Consider the following 20,729-nt stretch of genomic DNA (forward strand, 5'->3'; position numbering starts at 1 on the left):
TTTTCTAAATCCCCAGGTTTCTAAGTCCCCGCTCACTGAGCTGACTCATGCTCTCAGGGTGGGCCCCGAGAACCAGTGTCTCGGCAGGCAGCCAGGTTAGGGAACCTCCGGACTGCAAGGTCGTGTGGCTCCATTCAGCAATGACTACGTGCCCTGCCTAAGAATCCTGAGGGACTGGGTCTCTTCGCATTTCACAGCTGAGAAAACTGAGGCTCAGGGAGATTTCCGTTTGCTCAGTTATATGTGAGCAAGGGCTGAGTGGAACGTGCTCCCAGGTTAGTCGTGCCCTGTATCCATCTCCTCGATGTATGTAATCATGTGTGAGGTTTTCTAATCCTTCCAACTGCGCCTGGCAACCCCTAGGGACAGGAGGCCCTGGGGTAAGAACCTGAATCCTAAAACGCTAGGGCAAGAAGCCACCTCAGTGGGCAATTAAACCAGTTCCTCTTTTGGGAGATGGGGCAACTGAGGCATGGAGAGGGAGTGATTTGCCTGATGTTACCGGGCACATCAGCGGGTCAGATGGCCGGCCCTATGCGCAGCTGAGAGCTCAGGCAGCTTGTGCTTGGTTTTCCTGCCCCTCCTCTAGCCCGGCACCGTGACCATGGCCTCCCTGCCCGGCTCCTTTGTGGCCACGCAGCCAAAGGAACCACCTGTGCCTCTGACCAACTTCTTCTGAGTTCCCTACCTTCAGTGCCCCCCATCACCCAAGAAAGAGGCCATACGGGGTCCCCACAACCTTGTCTATGAGCTCCTTTTCCCACCCTATTCATCACCTCTGTCAACTCTGGACATGCTGTTTCTTCTGCCTGGGTCACTCCCCACTCACCCCTCTTGGCAAACACCCTTCAGTACCCACCCCCGACATCCTGCGGTTCTCCCCTACTCCGGTCAGTAGAGACACCATGAAGTCACCAACACGGTTGGCTCCAGCCCATGGCGGCCATTGTCAATGGACCGCGGGTGGCAATTCTTTTCCTCCAGATTCTGGAGGTGCAGCTTATCCTTATTCAAGGCGGCATTAACACGATTGGGTAACTCAAGCAAGAGAGCGTGGTCAGCCCCACCTCCCACCAGCTGTCACATCCTCTCTGGTCCCTAAGTACCTTATAAAATTCCCATCCTCGACCCGGGCTTTAACGGCTTACTTTCCTCTAATCCAGCTGTTAGTTGGGGGCTGTTTTCTCCCTGGCACTTCGCACTGGGTATTCTGGGCTGAACTGTGTTCCCCCAACATCCACGGGCAAGTTCTAGCCCCCAGGACTTCAGAACGAGAATGTATTTGGAGAGAGCGCTTGTAAAGAGGTAAGAAGCTCTCATGGGGGGGTCCCCTAATCCAGTATGACTGGGGGCCTTACCAGAAGTGATTGAGCCAGGCACACCAACCACAGCGTACCTATGTGAGGCCACAGAGAAGGCGGCCATCTGAAAGCCAACCCCGCTGACACCGACCTTGGATGCTAACCTGAACTGTGAGAAGATGGTGTTTCTGTTCTCCGAGCCACCCCGTGCACACTGTTTCCTCATGGCAGCCCTTGGAACAAATACGCCAGGCCTCGCTTGTGGAGGCGAACCACGGTGCATCCTTCAAAAACGCTTCGCCGTAATTGTGAAAGAGTTCTTTGCGTCAGCGGGGATGCGTGCAGAGGAAAGGACAAGGGCGTGGTGATGGGTTGGAGGCAAGCAAATAGGCTCAAACGTGAACCCCCACTTGTGCCACCACGCACAGCAGGCCAAGGGCAGCCCCTAGAGATAAAGACTTGTCACAGTGGCTGGGGGGGGGGGGCGGGGGCAGGGGGAGGGGGGAGGGGAGCTGCGGGGTGGGGAGGGTAGTTGGGGGGGGAGGGTGGAGAGCAGCAGGACAGTCCCTGCAGGATGGGAGCATTCTTCCTTTTCCAAAGGCAATAAAAATCCAGGTTGATGGAAGAAAAACAGACCAAGCCCACATTTTTGTTGTTTTTAAAAGAAGCACAAAATCCAAGCGTACAGGTTTCTCTCCCCCTTCCCCCACCCCCAGAACCCACACCCCCGACAGTCCCAGCCTGGACGACTCCGTGGTCAAGCGGCCAGCACCTTCCTGCTCCTTAGCCGTGCTCTGCAGACACTGGTCATTCTGGGGGCTACCTGGGAGTAGAGGCCGCACCGTCAGCCCCGACTATAGCCAGGGCAGCCCCCCCACGCTCTGTTTCGAACACTACCTCCGTGGAAGACATCACTTGGAAAAGAGGTCTTTGGCTTAAAAACAGCTTGAAGACCACAGCATGTAGCAAAGGAGGGGGACACTGCACACCAGAGGGCTGATTCCTGATTGACAAGGGGACAGGCAAGGCTATTAGAAGATGCCCAGGTGGCCCCCCTCCAAATCTTCTTGCCAAAGTTCAGGGCAGCCACTGAGCTGCAGGCCTGAGCTCTGGGAAGGGCTTTGGTCACCAAGCTGGAAGCCAGGGACTGTTCCCTGGTCCTCTGAGCTGGGGAGCACGTTGGCACTGTGACTCCAGCATCCCCACGGGGCCTGAGGTTGGAGTCTCTGGCATGCTGGGCGGGACAGGAGCGGTGGGGTTTCTGGCAACAGACAGGATTCTGGAGACACAGCAATACCCTGCAAGAGAGACAGAAACAGCTGGTTAGTGGCCCACTGCCTGATGTCCTGAGACCTTGAACCTGGATGCTCCCTGGAGCGTGGCTGGCAGTTTCTGGACAGTTCTGGGTACCACGGATGCAGTGAAGCAAAATGGTGAAGCTCTGGGGATATGCTCCAGGGGTTCAAATCCCACCTCTGCTGCTAACTAGTTTTAAGAACTCAGCCTCTTTTATTCAGTTCTCTCATCTGTAAAATGGGGGTGATGATACCAGTATCGACCGCACAGGGTTGCTGGAGGGCTGGCTGAGTTAGTGCATGTACAGCACCAAGAACGGTGTTGGGCAAACAGCAATCAAGCAGTACATTTTGGTTCTTAATATGCTCTTTTATGGACCATGATTCATCCACTCATGGGCCTCATGAACAAATGAAGCTTAAAGGAAACAAGAAGGTCCCCAGCTCCAAGCCCATCTACTCTGGAAGTCACTGCCCCTGATGCTGGCCAGCCTCCCTTCACCCCAAACCTTAGTGGAGAACTTGGAGCGAATTCCCTGCCAGGACCTCTCCCTACCTTTCATCTTGCCTCCGGAGCAAGTCCGAGGATCCCCCCTCTTTAACGTGGTTGCAAAGACTTCTCCGTGGTGGTGTCCTTAGTGACCTGGGACCCCACCTCTTTCCCCAAGAGGTTAGGGTCCTCTCCACACTCCCTTCACCTTCTCTCTAACCCAAACTTGGCTGGATTAGATAAACCAGGATCTAAAGAGCACGGCAGTGTCTGCAGACTGGAACCTACCCACTCCCTCCATCTCCCAAAGAACCTGGGGACGACCCCGAGAGGAGCGGCATGGGATTGCACGCATACCTGGTATACGACAGCAAGCTCCGGGGCCGCGGGGGGCGGCGTCCAGGGCACCGCCTGGTTCCTAGGTTCTGGGGACGTCTGCGTTTCGGACCAGGCCTGGGACGCTGTCCAAAGGGCCGTCTCAGGGGCTGGCCCTTGGGAGAGTTGCGTGGGCGACTGCGTCGCAGGGCAGTAAGGGGGTGTAACCCAGGGATCCACGTCAGGCACCCTGCTCCCCAGGAGCTCTGGCGCCGCTAGTGCTACGGGACAGGCGGGCGGGGACCCCCACGTCGCGGCGGAGCCCAGGACCGGGGCGCGCGCGGGCATCTGCGCCTGCACCTGCGTCTGCGCCTGCGCGGGGCCGCCGTCGGGGCAGAGCGGGCAGCCCCGAGGGGTCGCCGCGTCGCTGCGCCTCCGCCGCCGCCGCTGCTGCAGGCTCTCCTCGCTGAGGCCCAGCACGGCCGACAGGTGGCCGATGTAGCGGATGGCCAGGCGCAGCGTCTCGATCTTGGTGAGGCTCTGGCCGGCGGGCGCCACGGACGGCGGCAGGTAGCGGCGCAGCTCGTGCAGGGCGCGGGCGAGGGTGCGCATGCGCAGCTTCTCGCGCTCGCTGGCGCTCTGCCGCTGCCCGCCCGCCGGCCCGCTGCGGGCTCGTCCTGGCGCCGTCGGGGCGGCCTCTGCGGCGCGGGCGCTGCGGGCCGGGAGCGCGGGCTGCGAGGGGCCGCGGGCGCCGTCGCAGGGGCACGAGCCCGACGAGTCTGAGGAGGAGGCTGGGGACGTGGAGTCCGGGTGGCCGGCCCAGCCCCAGCCCTGGGGCAAGATCCAGTGGTCGTGGCCCGGGAGGCTGTGCAGAGGAGGGGACTGGGCCATGGCCGGGGCTGCAGTGGGCTCTGGGAGGCTGGGCCGGCCACCTCCAGGCCTGAGCTTTTATCTGGACTAAAGGTGAGAGGTGGCCCCCTGCCAGGTTACAGAGAGGTGTCAAAACCCACAGAGCCCAGGGAAGGCCTGGGCAGGGGGGCCTTGGGAAAGCGGGCCCATTTGCGGAGGTGTGGATTCTGACTCCTCGGGGGCTCTAATGGAGGCCCCTGCAGCCCGGGAAGTGTGGGAGGGACAATTCGCATCTGGATGGAGCTGCTAAGCTTCTCACCGAGTTCCCACCCACCCGGGCTCGTGCGTGCGTGGTGAGTGCCCAGGAGCCCGACAGGGGTGGGCAGTGCCATTGTTAGGGATGGCCAGGTGGTCCCTCATGTGTGGAGTGGACCCATGTAAAGAGGGGCCGCCTCTCGCATCACTAGCCTCCCAGTGGGAGTGGGCGGGTGTCCAGTAACTTCCACTCACTGTCTACAGGTGTGCTGGATAAGGCGGCAAGACGAGCCCGGAGGGATGTGTCCACAGTGATGGGGGGTGGGGTGGAAGTAGGGGGACATACAGGTGCATCGTCCCTGGTTTGCTTCCAGAACCCACACTGGCTGGTTTGCTGAATAGTGGGAGGAAAGTCATCTCACTACCCACAGATAGTTTCCGCCCCTGAAAACTAGAGCTGCCTGGAGAAGAGGGATAGGAAGCAGTGGGTGATGAAAAGAGGGGACGGTGAGCGCCCCAGGCAGGCCTGAGTCGATTTGCTGTGTGACCTGGGACAAGTTACGTAGGTCTTCTGACAAGTTTCCTTCAATCTCCTAGCATTAATACTACAGACCGCCCACCACCTGGGGTGTCAGCTGGTACTCAGCGGAACCGACTGGAACCGTTCAGGCCTGGGCCCGGCAGGTGAGCGGAATGTTTGCCGCGATCACTCCATAAGGAAGGTGCTTACATTTCAAAACGCTGCAGCTAATAGTCATTTATTTCGTATTTATTTAGCGACTGGTGAAGGTCAGGTACAGCAGCACAAACAAGTTAGTTGTGGTCTCCGCTCTCATGACATTTCAGGTTTGTGCTGAGAGGCAAGTGAACAGGCTGTATTCCCTAACTGGCTGTGTGCCCTTGGGCTGGGCCTTTAACCTGTCTGAGCTTGAACTTGGGCTCTATAAATAATGATTATAGTATCAACTCGCAGGACTGTTGTTACAGTCTCATAATATAAACCTGGAGATAGCAGTCAGCCGTGATGACAGTTTAAAGGAGGCATCAGTGTCCTTCGTGATCTTCAGAGAAAGGGCTGAACTCTGAGGCTAAGGGCCAGATGAGGGCCAGGGGCTATAGGGCTCTGGCCACAGGGCTGGAGAGGTTGCCACTGGGCCTTGAACCATGAGTAGGACTTGGTTAAGGAGAGAGGCAGGTAGGGAGCATTCGGGCTGCGGGAACTGCTTAAGGAAAGGCCTGGCAGTGGGACTTGCTGAGGGCCTTCCGGGACAGTGTGCAGCGGCGCTGATGTGGAAAGCGGGAGCACAGCTTGGCTGGGGCCAGGCTAAGAAGTAGGATTGCCAGATGGACCTTAGAGCAGAAGTGTGACGGGGTGGGGGGAGCGGGCCATCAGTAACGAAAGGTCAACATGATGATGTTTCTGGGATAGATGGCCTTGTATCCGCTTGAAGTAATAAATAATGGCCTTGCAGTATTTGTGCCTACAAAGAAACATTTAGTTACACAAATTACATAAGGAATACATTCTCTTTGGCCGCAGTGGGAGCGTTACAGGTGAAGCTAGGGTCCCTCAGCAAAGGAAGCAGCACTCAGGTTGTCACGTGCGGCTCCACACTGGGCCCACACGGCCACGTATGTAAATGAGGGAACATGGCGGCCTGTTTGTAAGTTGCTTTTCTTTCTTTCTCTCTCTCTCTCTCTTTTTTTTTTTTTTTTTTTAAGGTTTTATTTATTTGAGAGAACAGGAAGGCGTATGAATGGGGGGGGGCATGGAGCAGAGGCAGAGGGAGAAGCAGACTCCCCAGTGAGAGGGGAGCCAGACGGAGGTGTTACAGGGGAGGCAGAGGGAGAGGGAGAGGGAGAACCCCAAGCAGGCTCCACGCCCAGCACCGAGCCTGATGCGGGGCTCGATCCCACGACCCTGAGATCATGAACTGAGCTGAAATCAAGAGTGGGAAGCTTAGCCGGCTGAGCCCCGCCAGGGGACCCTGTCACTTGCTTTGTTTCAGTCAACAGCATGTCTTACGGCACGTCCTGTCAGGAGAGAACCAGCCGACTCCTCGACGGTCACAGGCGATTTAAATGGATGAACATTTAAACATTATACGAACATTAGAGCAGATCACTGTAACCGGAAGGAAAATGGCAAGAGGCGCCGGCAAACCTTCCGCGAGGAGATGACACCACTTTCGGCTCATGACTTATTATTATTTTTTTCAATATCAGAGAAAATGTGCCCGAGTTACCGCTCTAACTTGATGTTGAAGGAGTAATTGGCATTGAACCACGCTGGTCAGGGCAACCCCTGTTTAGGTGATCCTAGCTGCCATGAAGGAGCAGAGGAAATTTCTAGTTTGTCCACAGCACGGGAAAAAGGTGACTCACTGAACAGTGACCTTGAATCCAAACGGGCTTTTCTCTGGAAAGAAGCAGGAAGTCACGCAGTATTTCACAACTTAAAAGGATTTAAACCAAGTTAGAACAACAACAACAACAAAAACCTAACTTTTTCCTAAGGGTGGCGGGGACTTAGGAAACAGTCGATCCTACGCTTTATTGGTTGCGCTCAGGGCTATACCGGCTGGGAATTGTTTTATGTGTAACTGAGAGGGGCGAACAAGATCTGTCAGGTTTCTTGTGTGTTTCCTGATCTGGATCCTGAAGTTTCAGATGAATGTGCTGCTGGGACTGTTTTTCTGACTCATCTCTTTTAATTCTTCTATCATAGTCTATAGCCCATGTGCCCTGGTCAGGCTCTTACTGATGCATCTTTTTTTTTTCTTACTGATGCATCGTTAGTGTGTGTTTATTTTTGCCAAATAACACTGCTTTGTGCACAGTCCTGTAGAGCTGGAGAGGTGGAACGGCCTCGTGACCTCCAGTAAGGGTCCGAAAATCCAGAATTATGCACACCCTCAGAGCCAGCCTGGAGGAGTTTCCTGTGAAAGGATTTGGTGAGTAAGGGGAGCCCACCGCCAGTACAGAGCCAGCCCCCTGCTTGCTCTCCTGCCTCGCTAGGATAGCCTGGCCTCCTCTTTGAGTCTGGGCTGGCCCCAGAGCCCGGGCCTCACACTGACTGGGATGCTGTACTGTAGGTTCTAGCCGGGCTCTTCACCAGGCCCCTCAGCCAGGCTCTGGAAGCGCGGGGACGCACTGTCGACCAGCCCCATTCATCAGGAGGGGAAGCCAAAGTGACTCCACCCCCCCCCACCCCCACCCCCACTCCCGGCTCACTGGGCCTGCGCTTAGCACAGGGAGGCCGTGCTGCTTGATGGTGAGGAGGCTGGGCCGTGGAATTGGACTGTCCTGGGCTTCGAGTCCCAGCCCCACCCCTTCTAAGCTGTGAGAATATGGGCAACTCAGTATGTGTTTTCTCATCTCCAAAGGGGAGGATTCTGGTTTCCAGGGTGACTGTTGCGGTAAATAAAGATGACGTCTGTCATAGTGCTCCGCAAGGAGCCTCCATGTGTGAGTCTTGCTTTTGGCAAGTTCAGGGGCAGCAGAATGAAGTAGGTAAAGGACTAGGTGGGGGGCAAGGAGGCCGGTATCTTTTAGTCTTGGCCCTAGAAGAAGGCGATTGCTTCCGTTCCCGAGACTCCAGCACCAGGCCAGGCGCATCCTGCCCTATCGCCCTCCTCTACCTGTGGCCCTTTTCCTCTGTGGACCAAGGATGCTCTCCAGCCCCTGACCAGCAGCAGGGGTCACCATAGCTGCAGAGCAGCAGAAACAGGAAAGCTCAGATGCCTGGATCCAGAGCCCACCAGCCCAGCCCAACCAAGGCTAGGAAATGGAGGATCTGAACCTGCTTCTGATGGGCCAGGTCCTGGCCCAGGTGCTTGTCCAGCTTGCTTCTGGGACCCTCAAGCATTCCTCCTCTGTGCAGGAACCTGCCCCAGGTGCATGGTGCTTGGTGAGCAAGCCGGGCCTGGGCCCTGCCCCACGGGGGGCTCTCCTTCCTTCCTCCTCCTACTCTCCTGTTGCAAGGAGGGACATCCGATGCTGTGTGCTCTTGGAAAAGGTGATTAACTTCTGGGCCTCAGCAGGCCACTGGCTCTGGGTTCACCATCTCCTTCCTGTGCTCGGAGGAAGAGGTGCTTAGGTCAGGGAAACATGGTTAGTAGAATGTTCACGGGTATGGCAGACCCTTCTAGTTGCACACACAGCATCTGTTACAGCCTCTGTTCTTATATCTTTTTAAATAACAGGACTGGGTATTATTGGGGGTGGCAGAGTGCCCGGCCAAAACACGTGTCCCAGGCTGTCTTGCTCATGGAACAGCCAATAAGATGTTAGCGGAAATACTAGATAGGGCTTCTAGGAAAGCTCTTTATTTTTTAATTTTTTTAATTTATTTTTTATTCATTTGACAGAGATCACAAATAGACAGAGAGAGAAGGAAGCAGAGGGGAGCTGAGCTGAGAGCCCGATGTAGGGCTCGATCCCAGGACCCTGGGATCACGACCCGAGCCAAAGGCAGAGGCTTTAACCCTCTGAGCCACCCAGGCACTCCTAGGAAAGCTCTTTAAGGCAGAGAGGTACACTCCCATGTTTCCTAACCCCTTATGTTTTCTTCCTGGAACATGTGATGGCTGGAACTTCAACAACCATTTGGTGACACCAAAACGGTCCCAAGGACAGAAGTCGTCCACTGAGGATGATGGGGCCGACAGAAGCCTGGGGCACTGTGTGTAAGCATCATACCGGCCCAGCACTGTCTGTCCCTGAATTTCTTCAACGTGAGAGAAAACAAATCACCTGTTTGTCCAAGTCATTGACGTTCGGTGTACATGAGCGGCCACACATGACTCCTGTAATGAAGAAGTGCCAGGGTATCCCTGTCAACAAATAGGGCCGCGCGAGCTGGATGGCGGTTGAGTGAACTCATAACAGACTCGATGTTCCCACAGATGAGTGGCTGCGTGTTCTCCGGGAGGAAGGTCTACGGCGACGCTGTCACCGGCTCTGTTCCCAGCCTCGTCAAGGGCATCGTTATGACCTTGAATGAAGATATGAATTGGTCTACGTGGGGGTAGGGTCCATCGCAGCAAGCGAATTGGATAACAGCCGGGATCTAGAGAGAGGCTGACAGGCAGGAGCAGCCCTACCAGATCGAATAAGGTGGGATCCCCAGAGCTCCACAAATCCTCCCACAGTTTGGGGGTCAGGTGGCTCGTAACCAGCAGCGCGCGTGGAAAACAAGGTCATTCCATTTTCGAGAAACAGGATCTTCAGTCAAAGAGGTGACTGTTTCTTGTTCACTCTGCAGGAAGGTCATTGCCCGAGTACGTGGTCAAATGTGGGGGCCACTATTCATGATGGAAGGAAGCAGGCCCTAGCCATGGACGGCAAGGTTAGTGACGAGGCTTCAAGCCAGATCACCAGAGAAATAGTCGAAGGACTTGGGGATGTTTTGTGCACAAAACACAAACTTCAGGATACGATAGGATGGTTGTCTCCAGGTGCCTGGAAGGAAATACTCCAGGGAGACTGAAGAACTTCCCAAGATGGGAAGATCTGTCTTATGAGGGAGTGAGTGGCCTGTTTGTGGAGGTGATCAAGAAGAGGCCAGACAAGCACATGCTAGGCACAGGCAGGAGCTGGGGTGGATGGCTGTGTCTGCCTCTGCCAACAGCAACAAGCCCCATAAAATGAGGGGATTAGACATGACAACCCCTGAGGTACTTTCAGAGCTGAGGCCAAGAATGAGGGAGAGGGTGGGGCGGCCGCCTCAGGGCTCCCGGCTCTATGAGGGCGAGGAGCCAGGGGGGCCCCTGCAGGCTGTCTCGGGCTGGGGGTGCACACCGAGGCCTCCCAGGGCCTCAGCACCCCTGACACTCTCTCCCCTGTTCTCTGTGCCTGAAGTCTGACTCAGCGGGCCTCCAGGGCAACCTGGAACCATCAAGTCACCACGACCCTTGGCTCGGCCGGCCAGTGGGGTGCAGTCCGGTGTCCACGATCCTTTCATACAGGTGAGGAGAATCATCCTCCCCAGGGCACTTCCCCAACTTTGCCCCAGGCCAGCAGTCCCAGGAGAAGGGCACAGAGGCCCAGGCTGGCCCCTGAACATTCTCAGTCAGCTCCGGCCCTGCAAGAGGCTGTGGGAGGCCAGTGACGGCGGCCCAGCCTGCTCCTGGTGTCTCGGCACAGGCCCCCCGGTCTGTTCGCCCCCAGCCCCGCTTCTGGAAGTCCCGCAGCTGCTCTTTCCCCTGGGCAGGCCGTGCAGGGCCCCCGGGAGCAGGTCCGAGGACCCGGAGCCTGGGGGAGGCCTGGCCTCTGCCCTCTAGGTCTTCTTCGCCTGCTTCCCCCTAGGGTTCCTGCCAAGCCCTGGATGTGGGAACATGGGAGGGAAGGAGAGGCTGGGCACACGGGGGGCTGCAGCGGCGTGTGGTATTCTCATTACCGGGGAGCAGAAAGGGCCAGGCCAGCCCCCCCCCCCCCGCCCCCGGGCCACTGTGGCCGCCTTCACACCTCCTCTCGGCTGTTGACACAAGGCCACCTCCCCCCCGGGCGGAAGGTGTCAACTTGGGAACCACGGTGTTCGGGAGCCTCCAAAACAGGCAGCAGGTCCTCTCAGAAACCCCAGAAAGCCCTTCTGGGGTGGGGGTGGGAGGCTGCAGGTCCCCACCCCCAGCGGCCCAGGGAGGAGGGAGGGCCTGTGTCCTGGGGACGGGGAGGAGGAAGCGGGGAGTCGGAAGACAGGAGCCCCGAGCCCACTTGCCCATTCCATCCCCTCCTGGCTCTGGGGGCTGGTGCATGACAAGGTCCTGCCCGGCAGTGCCATCAGTGTCACCAGGGGGCCCAGAGACTGAAGCCACCAGGGCAAGGTCACCCTGACAGGGCTTCCTGACCGCCCGGTCTCCTGAGCCCTTTTAGACCGCACCGCGCCCACCGCCACCTGCAGGAGCCTCATCACTGCTCAGACCCCTCGACTTCTGGCCTGTCATTCTCCCCGTGCTTGGACAGGCCAGGCCCAGAGAAGTCAGCCCCTCAGCCTTCATGCCCCAGAGTCAGGAATAAGATCCACGGAGGCCAGGCACCAGGCACCATGGGGAAACTCTGCCTCAGGCCGAGGGGAGGCTCTGGGGAGGGACGAGCCCTCTGGAATCCAGAACTTGGCCTAGCGTGCCGGGAGCCCAGGCCCACAGAGGGGCACGACCCGGCCAAGTGATCAGGGCAGGACCCAGGAGGAAGTTGGGGGGGACCCAGAGTTGTGGGTATTCTCCTGGCAGAGGGACGAGGTGGGTGTGTGCATCTGGGAGTGGGAAGTTCCCCCTCCTCAAACCCCTCCGCCACCGCAGCTCCAGGCAGTGCAGGTGGGCTGGGGCCCCCGCCCAGAGAGGTGGGAGAGGCAGAGGACTAGCAAGCGGGAGGAGGTGGGGGTTCAAAAGGCTACTGACTGGTGAGCTGGGACTCCTAGGGAGGGAGGCAGTGGGAACACAGACATTCTGAGTAAGGAGGGGGGCAGAAGCTGCCCAGCAGGCCGGGTGCCCTTCTCCAAGAGGGCTGATCCAGGGAGGCTGGCGTGAGAGGGCGTGCCGAGGCCCCAGGACTGCCTAGTCCAGGTCCCGGGGCAGCAAGACCCAGTGTGGGGGGGCTCAGGCCTAGGGCCAGCCATGCCTGGGCTCCATCCCTCGAGCCTCAGTCTCCTCCTCTATGAAATGGGTGTCCTTGCTGGGAGGATTCGCTGGAGCATCATGGGTTTGGCATGTGGGACTCCAGATGTCTTGCCTGCCTGCCGGGCTGGAGAGAAGCGACCACTTGTGCTCCTGCAGCTCCGGGAAAGGACAGAAGGGGAGAGTGAGGGCCGCGCACTCCTGTGACCCAGGCTCTGGGAGGGCAGACCCAGCCTTCTGGCCCCCGAAACACCAGGGGGCATGGGCCCACCTGCTGGAATGCAAACAAGTTTGGGCTGGTTCTGCAAAGTTTTTCCCTCCCCTCCTCTTCCCGGCCCTTCTCTCCCCCTCCCTGCCTTCCTTTTCCGTCTCTTACTTTAATTATCAAAGCGAGGCATGCGCCTTACAGGAAAGTGAGAAAATGTAGGCAAATCAAAAGGAATTTTAAATGCCCCTGGTTCCATCTACCCAGAGAGAACCAGCTTAACACCAGGTTGGCACCAGGTTGGCGCGGATCCGGGCAGCCCTGCAAATTTGCGAGCACAGAGAGGCGTGAAGGGGAGTATGTCGGGGCTTTTCTGTTTGTTTTTTGTTTGTTTATTTTTGCATTTCTTGAAGTTTCTGGTATATATATCTATATATTTTTAAGATTACTTTAGAGAGTGCACGCATGCACGCGGCAGGGAGGGTTGAAGGGCGGGGGAGAGCATCTCAAGCCGAATTCCGGCTGAGCCGGGACACGGGGCTTGATCCCACGACCCTGAGATCATGACATGAGCTGAAATCAAGAGGACACTTAACCACCAGGTGCCCCATGTTTTCTTTTTTTATACGAGCTTTATTGAGAAATAATTCAAACATTGCGCTTTCACCTGTGTAAAGGATACAGTCCACTAGTTTTGTAGATACATTGCATTAAAAAACCATTATAAAATACATATGACAGAATGTGCCATCTTATCTGGTTTTCAGTGGTGTTAATTACATCCGCAGCATAATGCAGTGGTCACTTCTTTCCACAGCTTTCCATCACCTTGAGTAGAAGCACGGTACCCGGGGTGCCTGGGTGGCTCAGTGGGTTAAAGCCTCTGCCTTTGGCTCAGGTCGTGATCCCAGAGTCCTGGGATTGAGCCCCACATTGGGCTCTCTGCATGGCAGGGAGCCTGCTTCCTCCTCTTTCTCTGCCTGCCTTTCTGCCTACTTGTGATCTCTATCAAATAAGTAAATAAAATCTTTTTTTTTTTTTTTTAAAAAGCACGGTACCCATTAAGCAACAGCTCCCTTTACCCCCAGCCCCTGGTAACCTCTCGACCGTGTCCTGTCTCTACGAATCTGGCCGCTCTGGGTGCCTCTCGGCAGTGGAATCAGTGCGCGCTTTTTGTATATGGCTCACTTTATAACGCCCTTGATTTTCATCCATGGCATAGCATGTGTCCCAAGTTCATTCTTTTCTGTGGCTGAGAAGTATTCCTGCGTCCATATAGACCGCATTCTGTCTGCCCATTCATCTGCTGGTGGACCTTCAGCTCGTTCCCACCTTTTGGCTGATTGTGCCTAATGCTCCTCCGAAAGTTGCCGTACAAACCTCTGTTCTAGTCCCTGCTTTCAAGTTCTTTGGGTATGAAAAGGGCAGGTTGTTTTGTGACCAACTTTTCTTGCTAATGTATTAACATTCTCCATATCAGTAGTTGTAAATTTTTTTTTTTTAAGATTTTACTTCTTTATGTGAGAGAGAACATGTGTGGGTGAGTGGGGTGGGGAGAGGAACAGAGGGGAGGAGGGAGGGCTCCAGCGGACCCCCAGTGAGTGTGGAGCCTGACGTGGGGCTCAGTCTCTTGACCTTGCAATCAGGACCTGAGCTGAAATCAAGAGTCAGACGCTCAACAGACCGAGCCCCCCAGAGCCCCGTCAGGAGATGTACTTGTGTAATGAGATGTTTCAGGCACACCTGGTTCTCCACGATGTGGTGGCATTTTTGGTAACAAGTTGTCTAGTACACACTGAGGTGCATAATGGCTTTCCACACAGCGACATCCTTATACCTAGATTTTTAAATTTATTTTTAAGTTGTACATGTAATACATGAGTGCAAACTTCTTGTGATAAATTTGAGCCTTATAGATGAGATTAGAGTCTCCCTTGGGGGCGCCTGGGTTGCTCAGTGGCTTAAGCATCCACCTTCGGCTCAGGTCATGATCCCAGGGTCTTGGGATCGAGCCCCATGGGGAGTCTGCTTCTCTCTTTCCATCTGCCCCCACTTCACTTGCACTCTCTCTCTCTCAAATAAATAAAATATTAAATGAAAAAAGTCTCCCTTGATCACCTCCCAGAACCCAGATCTCCCTACCCACCACACATACACACCAACTAAGTCCTGGGACGTTGTTGGAGATTGGGTAGGTGCCCTGAGACCGGGGCTGTGCACAGACACGCATGCACACAGTGGAGCCCCGGAACTCGCCTGGCATCACCAGACGCCTGTGTGGGGGCTGGGCTTCAGATCTCTGTTCTGTTTGTGCGTCTGTCAGTGGTGTGCTGCTGAATGGGTTTTTCTGGGACTTGGTTTTTCTGTGCCTTTAATCTTTTCTAAGCAGAATGAATTCCCATCAGGGCACCCTCTGGGCAGAGGTTCTGAAGCTGTTCTGAAGATGCAGGTGGCCTTGGGGAGCCCTGGAGGTGGGCTCTTGAGGCTCAGCTGGTTTGGGGTGCCCAGCTATCCTGGCCGCCTGCGCCGTGCTGGGCGCTCTGTGTTCTCCCAGGGCGGGGGCTGGATCTTAGATTTCTCTTGGTGGGGGAAACTCTAGAACTGAGGGTGGGTTCATCCTTTCACAAATAACCAGTACTCACCTTGTAAGACCCTTCTCCCGCATGATTTCGTATCCGTTCAATTTACGTTCTGTCCCCTCCCCCTAGATGTTCCCCACTGTGTCTGGGGACATCTCTGTGCCCCGTCTCTGGCAAAGAAACCTCTGCCCAGAGGCTTCTCACTCCCCAGGTCTCGGCCAGACATTCCAGCTCAGTCCTAGGAGCCCCTACTCTGCTTTTTTCTGGGCCTGAAGTCAGGTACCTCTGCGGGCACCCTCTTTCCCTTGGTTCCTCTGCCCTTGGAGTTGGCCGAGGGCCTGAGCCACAGTGACCTGGCAGGGGCTCATCACTGTCTTGGCACCTCACCCGTGCTGTGGTGAGCAGTCAGCACAGGGAGGGGTGGTGTTACGAGGAGCTGCAAGCTGTGAATACTGCCTGGAGGAAGCTCCACCTTGTGCTTTCTGCAGGGCCTGGTGTCCAAAGTTGGCAGCTGAGCTGGACCTGCAAATCCTTACCAGGGACTTGGCAAGGGCACAGAGCCCAACACATCCCCTGTCTAGAGTTTCCATCAACTTGGGGTCTTTTTTCAGACTTTGCTCCCGGGAGTATATAAGGAAGGTCAGGGGCCCGGGGAGACCTGCTTGGGCCCTGCCCTCCTGACCCCTTCCTCTTCTCCTCATTCCTCTGGGCTCGATCTTGTGCTGCTTCTCTGCACACAGATACATATTTTTCCAAGTGGCCAGATGAGCACATAGGGCTCCAGAGAGAGCAAGTGGCCCGGCTGGGGCCACACAGCCCATCACACTGGCACTGAGCTGACTTCATCCACATTTTTTTTTTTAAAGGAAGGAAGCTTGTTTCATGTTTTTGTTTGTTTGTTTGTTTTTTAGGAGTCAGTGGAGTCCAGGGGCCGAGCCAGGGCCCTGGGCCCCAGGGGCGAAGGTCAGCCCAGAGTGAGGCAAGTCTTGCCTTCTGACAGCCCTGGGGCTCAGGACAGGAGGTGAGCCTGGCATGCTTTGCTCCAGGCCCGGCTAACGTGGGGATGTGGAAGAGTGAGTCTGTGTCCCCTCAGATGTCCCTGAGTTTATACGGGCACGGTAGCCCGACAGGGCCAACCCTCAGTGAGTCAGGGGTCCTGCCTGCACAGGGAGAGGCAGCAGTTTGCATTCACGGAAAGTAAACTGAGGGAGGTGGCCGCACTCCCCAAGTTAATAACCCGTTTGCAGTGTGAGCAACAATTGTCCCTAAATGTCAGCCTTGGTGCCACAGGCCGCACCTGGCAGCGTGGAGGGCAGCGAGGCCAGAACGAAAGCTTCCCGTAGCCCCACAGCAGTGAGAATGGGGTCAGAGGGAGCGAGGGTGACGCTGCGTGGGTTCACCCACTTCCAAAGCCAGCCCCGCATCTCCGGTTCCTGGTGCCCATCAGCCCACCCACCGCACCCAGGCCCTGGCCCTAGGACAGAGGCCCCTGACTCAAGGAGGTAGGTGTGCCCTGCTCAGATCCCCGGACCCCGGGTGGCTGGGCAGTGCCCTCTGCTGGTGATGGCTGGGAATTCGCGGACCTACTCCAGTGGACCCAGGGTCAACCCGCTGGCCAGAGATGGGAGCCTTCCAAGCAGGACGCACAGTCTCCCCCCCCCCCCGAACATCTCAGCAGGCGGTTGGCAGGTCTAGACTCCATTTTAGAGTTGGAGAAACCAAGAAGCCAGGTGACAGGATCTTCCCCCCCCTCCGCCCCCATTCACACGTCTGCATCTCGGCTCTGGGCTAGTTCAGCAACTTAAACCCTTTCTGCCTTAGTTTCCCCACATTACACTATAAAGCTTAGCTCTTCCTCCACTTACCCAGGTGAAGCAGAGGAGTCTAAGTGTGACTCCCCGAAGAGCGGCGCAATCTGTGGACCCTGGGTTCTCAGCCCCCCTCCCAGAACCACAGAGATTGTGCATCTCCCCGGGAGCCTTTCCCGGAATCCGCCCGATCTCTCTCCTTTCTTGCCACCCCCTCCCTCCTCATCACCCCTCTGCCTCCTGTGACTCCCACTGGCTGCCCATCCAGCTGACCCAGGACCAGGATAATCAGATTACCTCGGGTCCAGAATAATCCATTCCATATGGCTTGCCAACTCAGAGGCTCCGGGAACTAAAGGTGTGAGGAAAGGGGGTGATCTTGGTAGGAAGGGGTTCCCGGGGATCCTCGGGGGCCTTAGCGGGGGAAGGAGGGAGGTGGGGAGAAGTCGGGCGCCTTCCTGCTGAGCCCCCTGACTGCTCTGGGACCCGAGGGGACCACGGCCTCATCCATCTGGGACCCACAGGGGCTTAGGATCTGTGCTGGGGGGCTGGGCACTCCCAGTGCCTTTTCCACTCTCTGGATTGGGACGTGGCCACTATAGGGTGCTGCTGCTCGGAAGGGGCTGAGGTTCATAACTCTGGGGCAACTGTACTTTTCACACCCACATTCTCCTGCTTTGTCCCCCCAGGGCTCTGGTGGAACAGGTCCAGGGGGAGCATGGAAACCTTCTTCTATCTCCATGGGTCCCTGTGACTTGTGACAAGATGTTGTGGGTGTTTGAGGATTCTGGGGGAGTCTCCCCCACACCAGCACCCTCCTTCTTGGGGCAGCCTTCGGGAGGAAAGGAGCCCCTCCCGTCTTCCCGAGGAGACAGGACCGGTGCTGGGGAGAACAGAACACAGGCTTTGACCCAGGCCGAGGCAAAAGGGTCCCAACTCGGCCCCTGTTTGCCATGTGACACAGGACCACCTCTCCACACCTCCATTCCCTCATCTGCAGAGGGAGGCAGTGACGCCCACATCGCCGCAGGATGGAGAGCTGTGACCCAGCCATGCCCAGTGCGGTGCCAGGCCCAGGTGACAGTAACAAACGTGACCACGGCTGTGGCCAAAGGCCAGTCCACGCAGGACAACTGGATCCATATGATGTCAACACGGCAGGCATTACCCCGTGGCTCAAGAGCAGAAGCTGGGGCCTGAGGACCCGGAGTGAGTTCCCCATGGGACACAGGCAGTGCCTGGCAGGCCACACTCCAGAGGGGGTGTCCTAGGCTGTGTCAAGGCGGCCGCTTGTTAATAGCAGCCCCCCACCCCGAAGGCCCTCCCTCTCAGGCTGGTGCCAGAGTGTGGTGGGAAGACCACGGCGTCGTCGGGGACACCTCCGTGAGGAGCCTCCTGGGAGACGCCCCTGCGGATGCTAAGAGCTGCTTCCCTCTCCTGGGGCCTCTGGCTCCGGCGGGGACAGGGATTAGGGGCCACAAGAGGAGTATTGACATAGCACCTTTGATTAGCACTCCTGTGTCAGAAGGGCTGGCCGGGAAATGAGAGCTCGGAGCCTGGAAGGTGGGAGGGGGCTGCATCCAGGACCCAGGCCTAGGCCCGAGGAGCTGGCTGAGTCTTCTTAGCGGAAGGCTGAGACCCAGGCCTCGTATAGAGTCCGAAGTGCTCTACCCTGGGTCCCAGAGGAGGCCGCCCTGTCCTGCCTGCCCCCACCCCGGCCAAGGGCCCCAACTGAACTCTCACCTCTGCTCAGTGGGGCTGCCCCCAGGCCTCATTTCCCAGCCTTACACGTTGGCAGGCGGAGGCAGGCTCGGGCCAGGGGAGCAGGAGCCACTGGCTCCGGCACTTGTCAAAACACAGGCCCCTGAGGTGTGAAGGCCTCACCCTGGCAGGAGGGCCCGCAGGCCCTGCTGCCCGGAGAACTCATTAGCTGGGGCAGCTCCCAAATGAGCCCACAGGAGAGGCTGGCTGATAAGGAGATCAAAGGTGAGAGAGGCCTGGGGGAAAGGGAAAAGGCGACTGGCAGGAGGAGGCAGAGCCCAGGCTCCAGGTTGGGGAGGGGGTCCCTCCTCTGCCCGATCTTGGCTGCATTAGGCCCACTGGCAATGTCCCTTGCACACACTGGCCTTGGGACCCCCCACTCCCGCGTCCAGGGTGTAGCAGGAGAGGGAGGGACTCCCTGGTGGTAGCCTCTGGGGCTGAGGCCCCCCAGCTTGGGATGGAGGTGAAACCGGCCATCTGCTGCACCTCTCTCATGCCCTTTCTGGGGGCTCTTTGCCTCCACACTCGCCCAGGGGACTTCTGAGCCCTCCCCCAGCCTGACAGCAGAACTCCTCCTGTCACGGGCGCTCCATCGCGGTGTCTCTCCTGCTCCAAGCCTCTCGGTGGTTCCCAGGCAAGGGCCCAAGGAGGTCAGATCTTAGGTCCCCAATGTGCGAATCCTCAGGAGCCAGAGCTGTGTTTAGGATAAACAGTCCGCCTCCCACACATATGGCCTGTTGTCCAAAATGTGTCTGGTTGATTCTGTGCTGAATAAAGAGTCATTCCAACGACACACCAGTACTGGTGGTTTCCCCTGGACCGGGAACTGCGGGCCCCAGAGACAGGACGGTAATGAACTTTGTTAGACCCTCATGCTGGTTGGGCTCTGGACTTTCTAGCCTTGGGCGCGTATTGGATTCCCAAAGAGACGACAATGAAACAAGAGGGTGGTTGATTGCCTGGGCGTTTTTGGTCCTTCTGAGTTTTCTCAATGATTAGCTGCAAAGTGGAAATCTGAATCATGTGGGAATTGGAAGGATTTTTTGACATTCAGAAGGTTGGCTGCAGGGTGCCCAGAGCCCTCGCAGATCCCCTCCCCTGCCTGACTTTACTCTGCACCCCGTCCCACCCAGGTGTACGATAGGCTCTACCTGTTGCCAACTGTTAGTCCCCTCGGGCCCAATGACATTGAAGGGGCCCAGCAGCTGGGCTGCAATGCCAGGTTCTTGGCTTGGATCTGGAGCCCCAGGAAGGCCTCCCTTGACAAGGGTCTGAAAGGCCTAGACTCCACTGACAACTTCCCGCTGAGGAAGGCCCTCCTGGAGCAGGCTCTCCTTAGGAGTAGATCGATCTACAGCACGGCCCAGGGAATGGGTTCCTCCCCTTCTCTCCAAGGGTGGGCTGGTATTGCCTCTCCTGGATGTGACCATGGGCATAAGAATTCTGGGGCTGCTGGGACAGACTGCAGAATAGCCCAAGGGCAGTAGAAGATAAGAAATGAGGGGAGGGGGGCGCCTGGGTGGCTCAGTGGGTTAAGCCGCTGCCTTCGGCTCAGGTCATGATCTCAGGGTCCTGGGATCGAGTCCCGCATCGGGCTCTCTGCTCAGCAGGGAGCCTGCTTCCTCCTCTCTCTGCCTGCCTCTCTGCCTACTTGTGATCTCTCTCTGTCAAATAAATAAATAAAATCTTTAAAAAAAAAAAAAAAAAAAGAAATGAGGGGAGGGATGGTGGTGAACAGAGATCCCACAGGGAAGTTACCAAGTCACCTGGCTGCCTTTACTACAGACCAGCTCACCCATCAGTCTCTCTGGGCTGGAAGCCATGGGAGATGCAGGTGGGAAATATTAGCTCTCACACACTGAAAGATGTGAAAGACTAAGGCTCTTAAAGACACGATGCTAGACACCAGGTACTTCAGGGTCTAGGCAGAGGACAGACATCCGTGCACAGAGTAGCTATTATGACAAGGGACAGACTCAAACTCCTGAGGGGTCAGGCAGGCAGCACAGGTCCTCTGAGATTTCCTACATAGACTATCATATTGTCTATAAATGGAAAGTTTTATTTCTTCCTTTCCAGTCTGTATGCCTTTTATTTCTCTTTTGTTATTGCACAAGCTAGGCCCTCCAGGACAATGCTAAGTAGCCCCAGGTAGGAGCAGACATCCCTGCCTTGTTCTCAGCATTACGGGAAAGCATTCAGTCTTGCACTGTGGAGTACGATATTAGCCTTGGGTTCTTTGCAGATGCCTGTTATCA

The 20,729-nt window shown here is 56.7% G+C and overlaps 1 protein-coding gene and 2 long non-coding RNA genes across 3 annotated transcripts; 2 read left to right on the forward strand and 1 right to left on the reverse strand.

Annotated features, from left to right (window-relative positions):
- Positions 1 to 1,958: 1,958 nt before the first annotated feature.
- Positions 1,959 to 4,292, reverse strand: MESP2 (mesoderm posterior bHLH transcription factor 2). Its single transcript, XM_032345556.1, has 2 exons — positions 3,444 to 4,292; positions 1,959 to 2,599 (listed from the first exon to the last, which is right to left on the reverse strand). The coding sequence occupies exons 1-2, from the start codon at positions 4,290 to 4,292 to the stop codon at positions 2,333 to 2,335; spliced, it is 1,116 nt and encodes a 371-aa protein (XP_032201447.1). The 3' UTR covers positions 1,959 to 2,332.
- A 3,056-nt stretch (positions 4,293 to 7,348) lies between these two features.
- On the forward strand, positions 7,349 to 12,633 carry LOC116592036. Its single transcript, XR_004286275.1, has 4 exons — positions 7,349 to 7,459; positions 9,413 to 9,623; positions 9,772 to 9,855; positions 10,368 to 12,633. It is a non-coding gene; the product is annotated as an uncharacterized LOC116592036 (long non-coding RNA).
- Positions 12,634 to 13,832: 1,199 nt separating this feature from the next.
- Positions 13,833 to 19,258, forward strand: LOC116592043. Its single transcript, XR_004286282.1, has 4 exons — positions 13,833 to 13,863; positions 15,814 to 15,923; positions 16,193 to 16,404; positions 16,772 to 19,258. It is a non-coding gene; the product is annotated as an uncharacterized LOC116592043 (long non-coding RNA).
- Positions 19,259 to 20,729: the final 1,471 nt, after the last annotated feature.

Source organism: Mustela erminea, chromosome 5, assembly GCF_009829155.1.
Source record: "Mustela erminea isolate mMusErm1 chromosome 5, mMusErm1.Pri, whole genome shotgun sequence".
In the NCBI taxonomy this organism is placed as follows: Eukaryota; Metazoa; Chordata; class Mammalia; order Carnivora; family Mustelidae; genus Mustela; species Mustela erminea.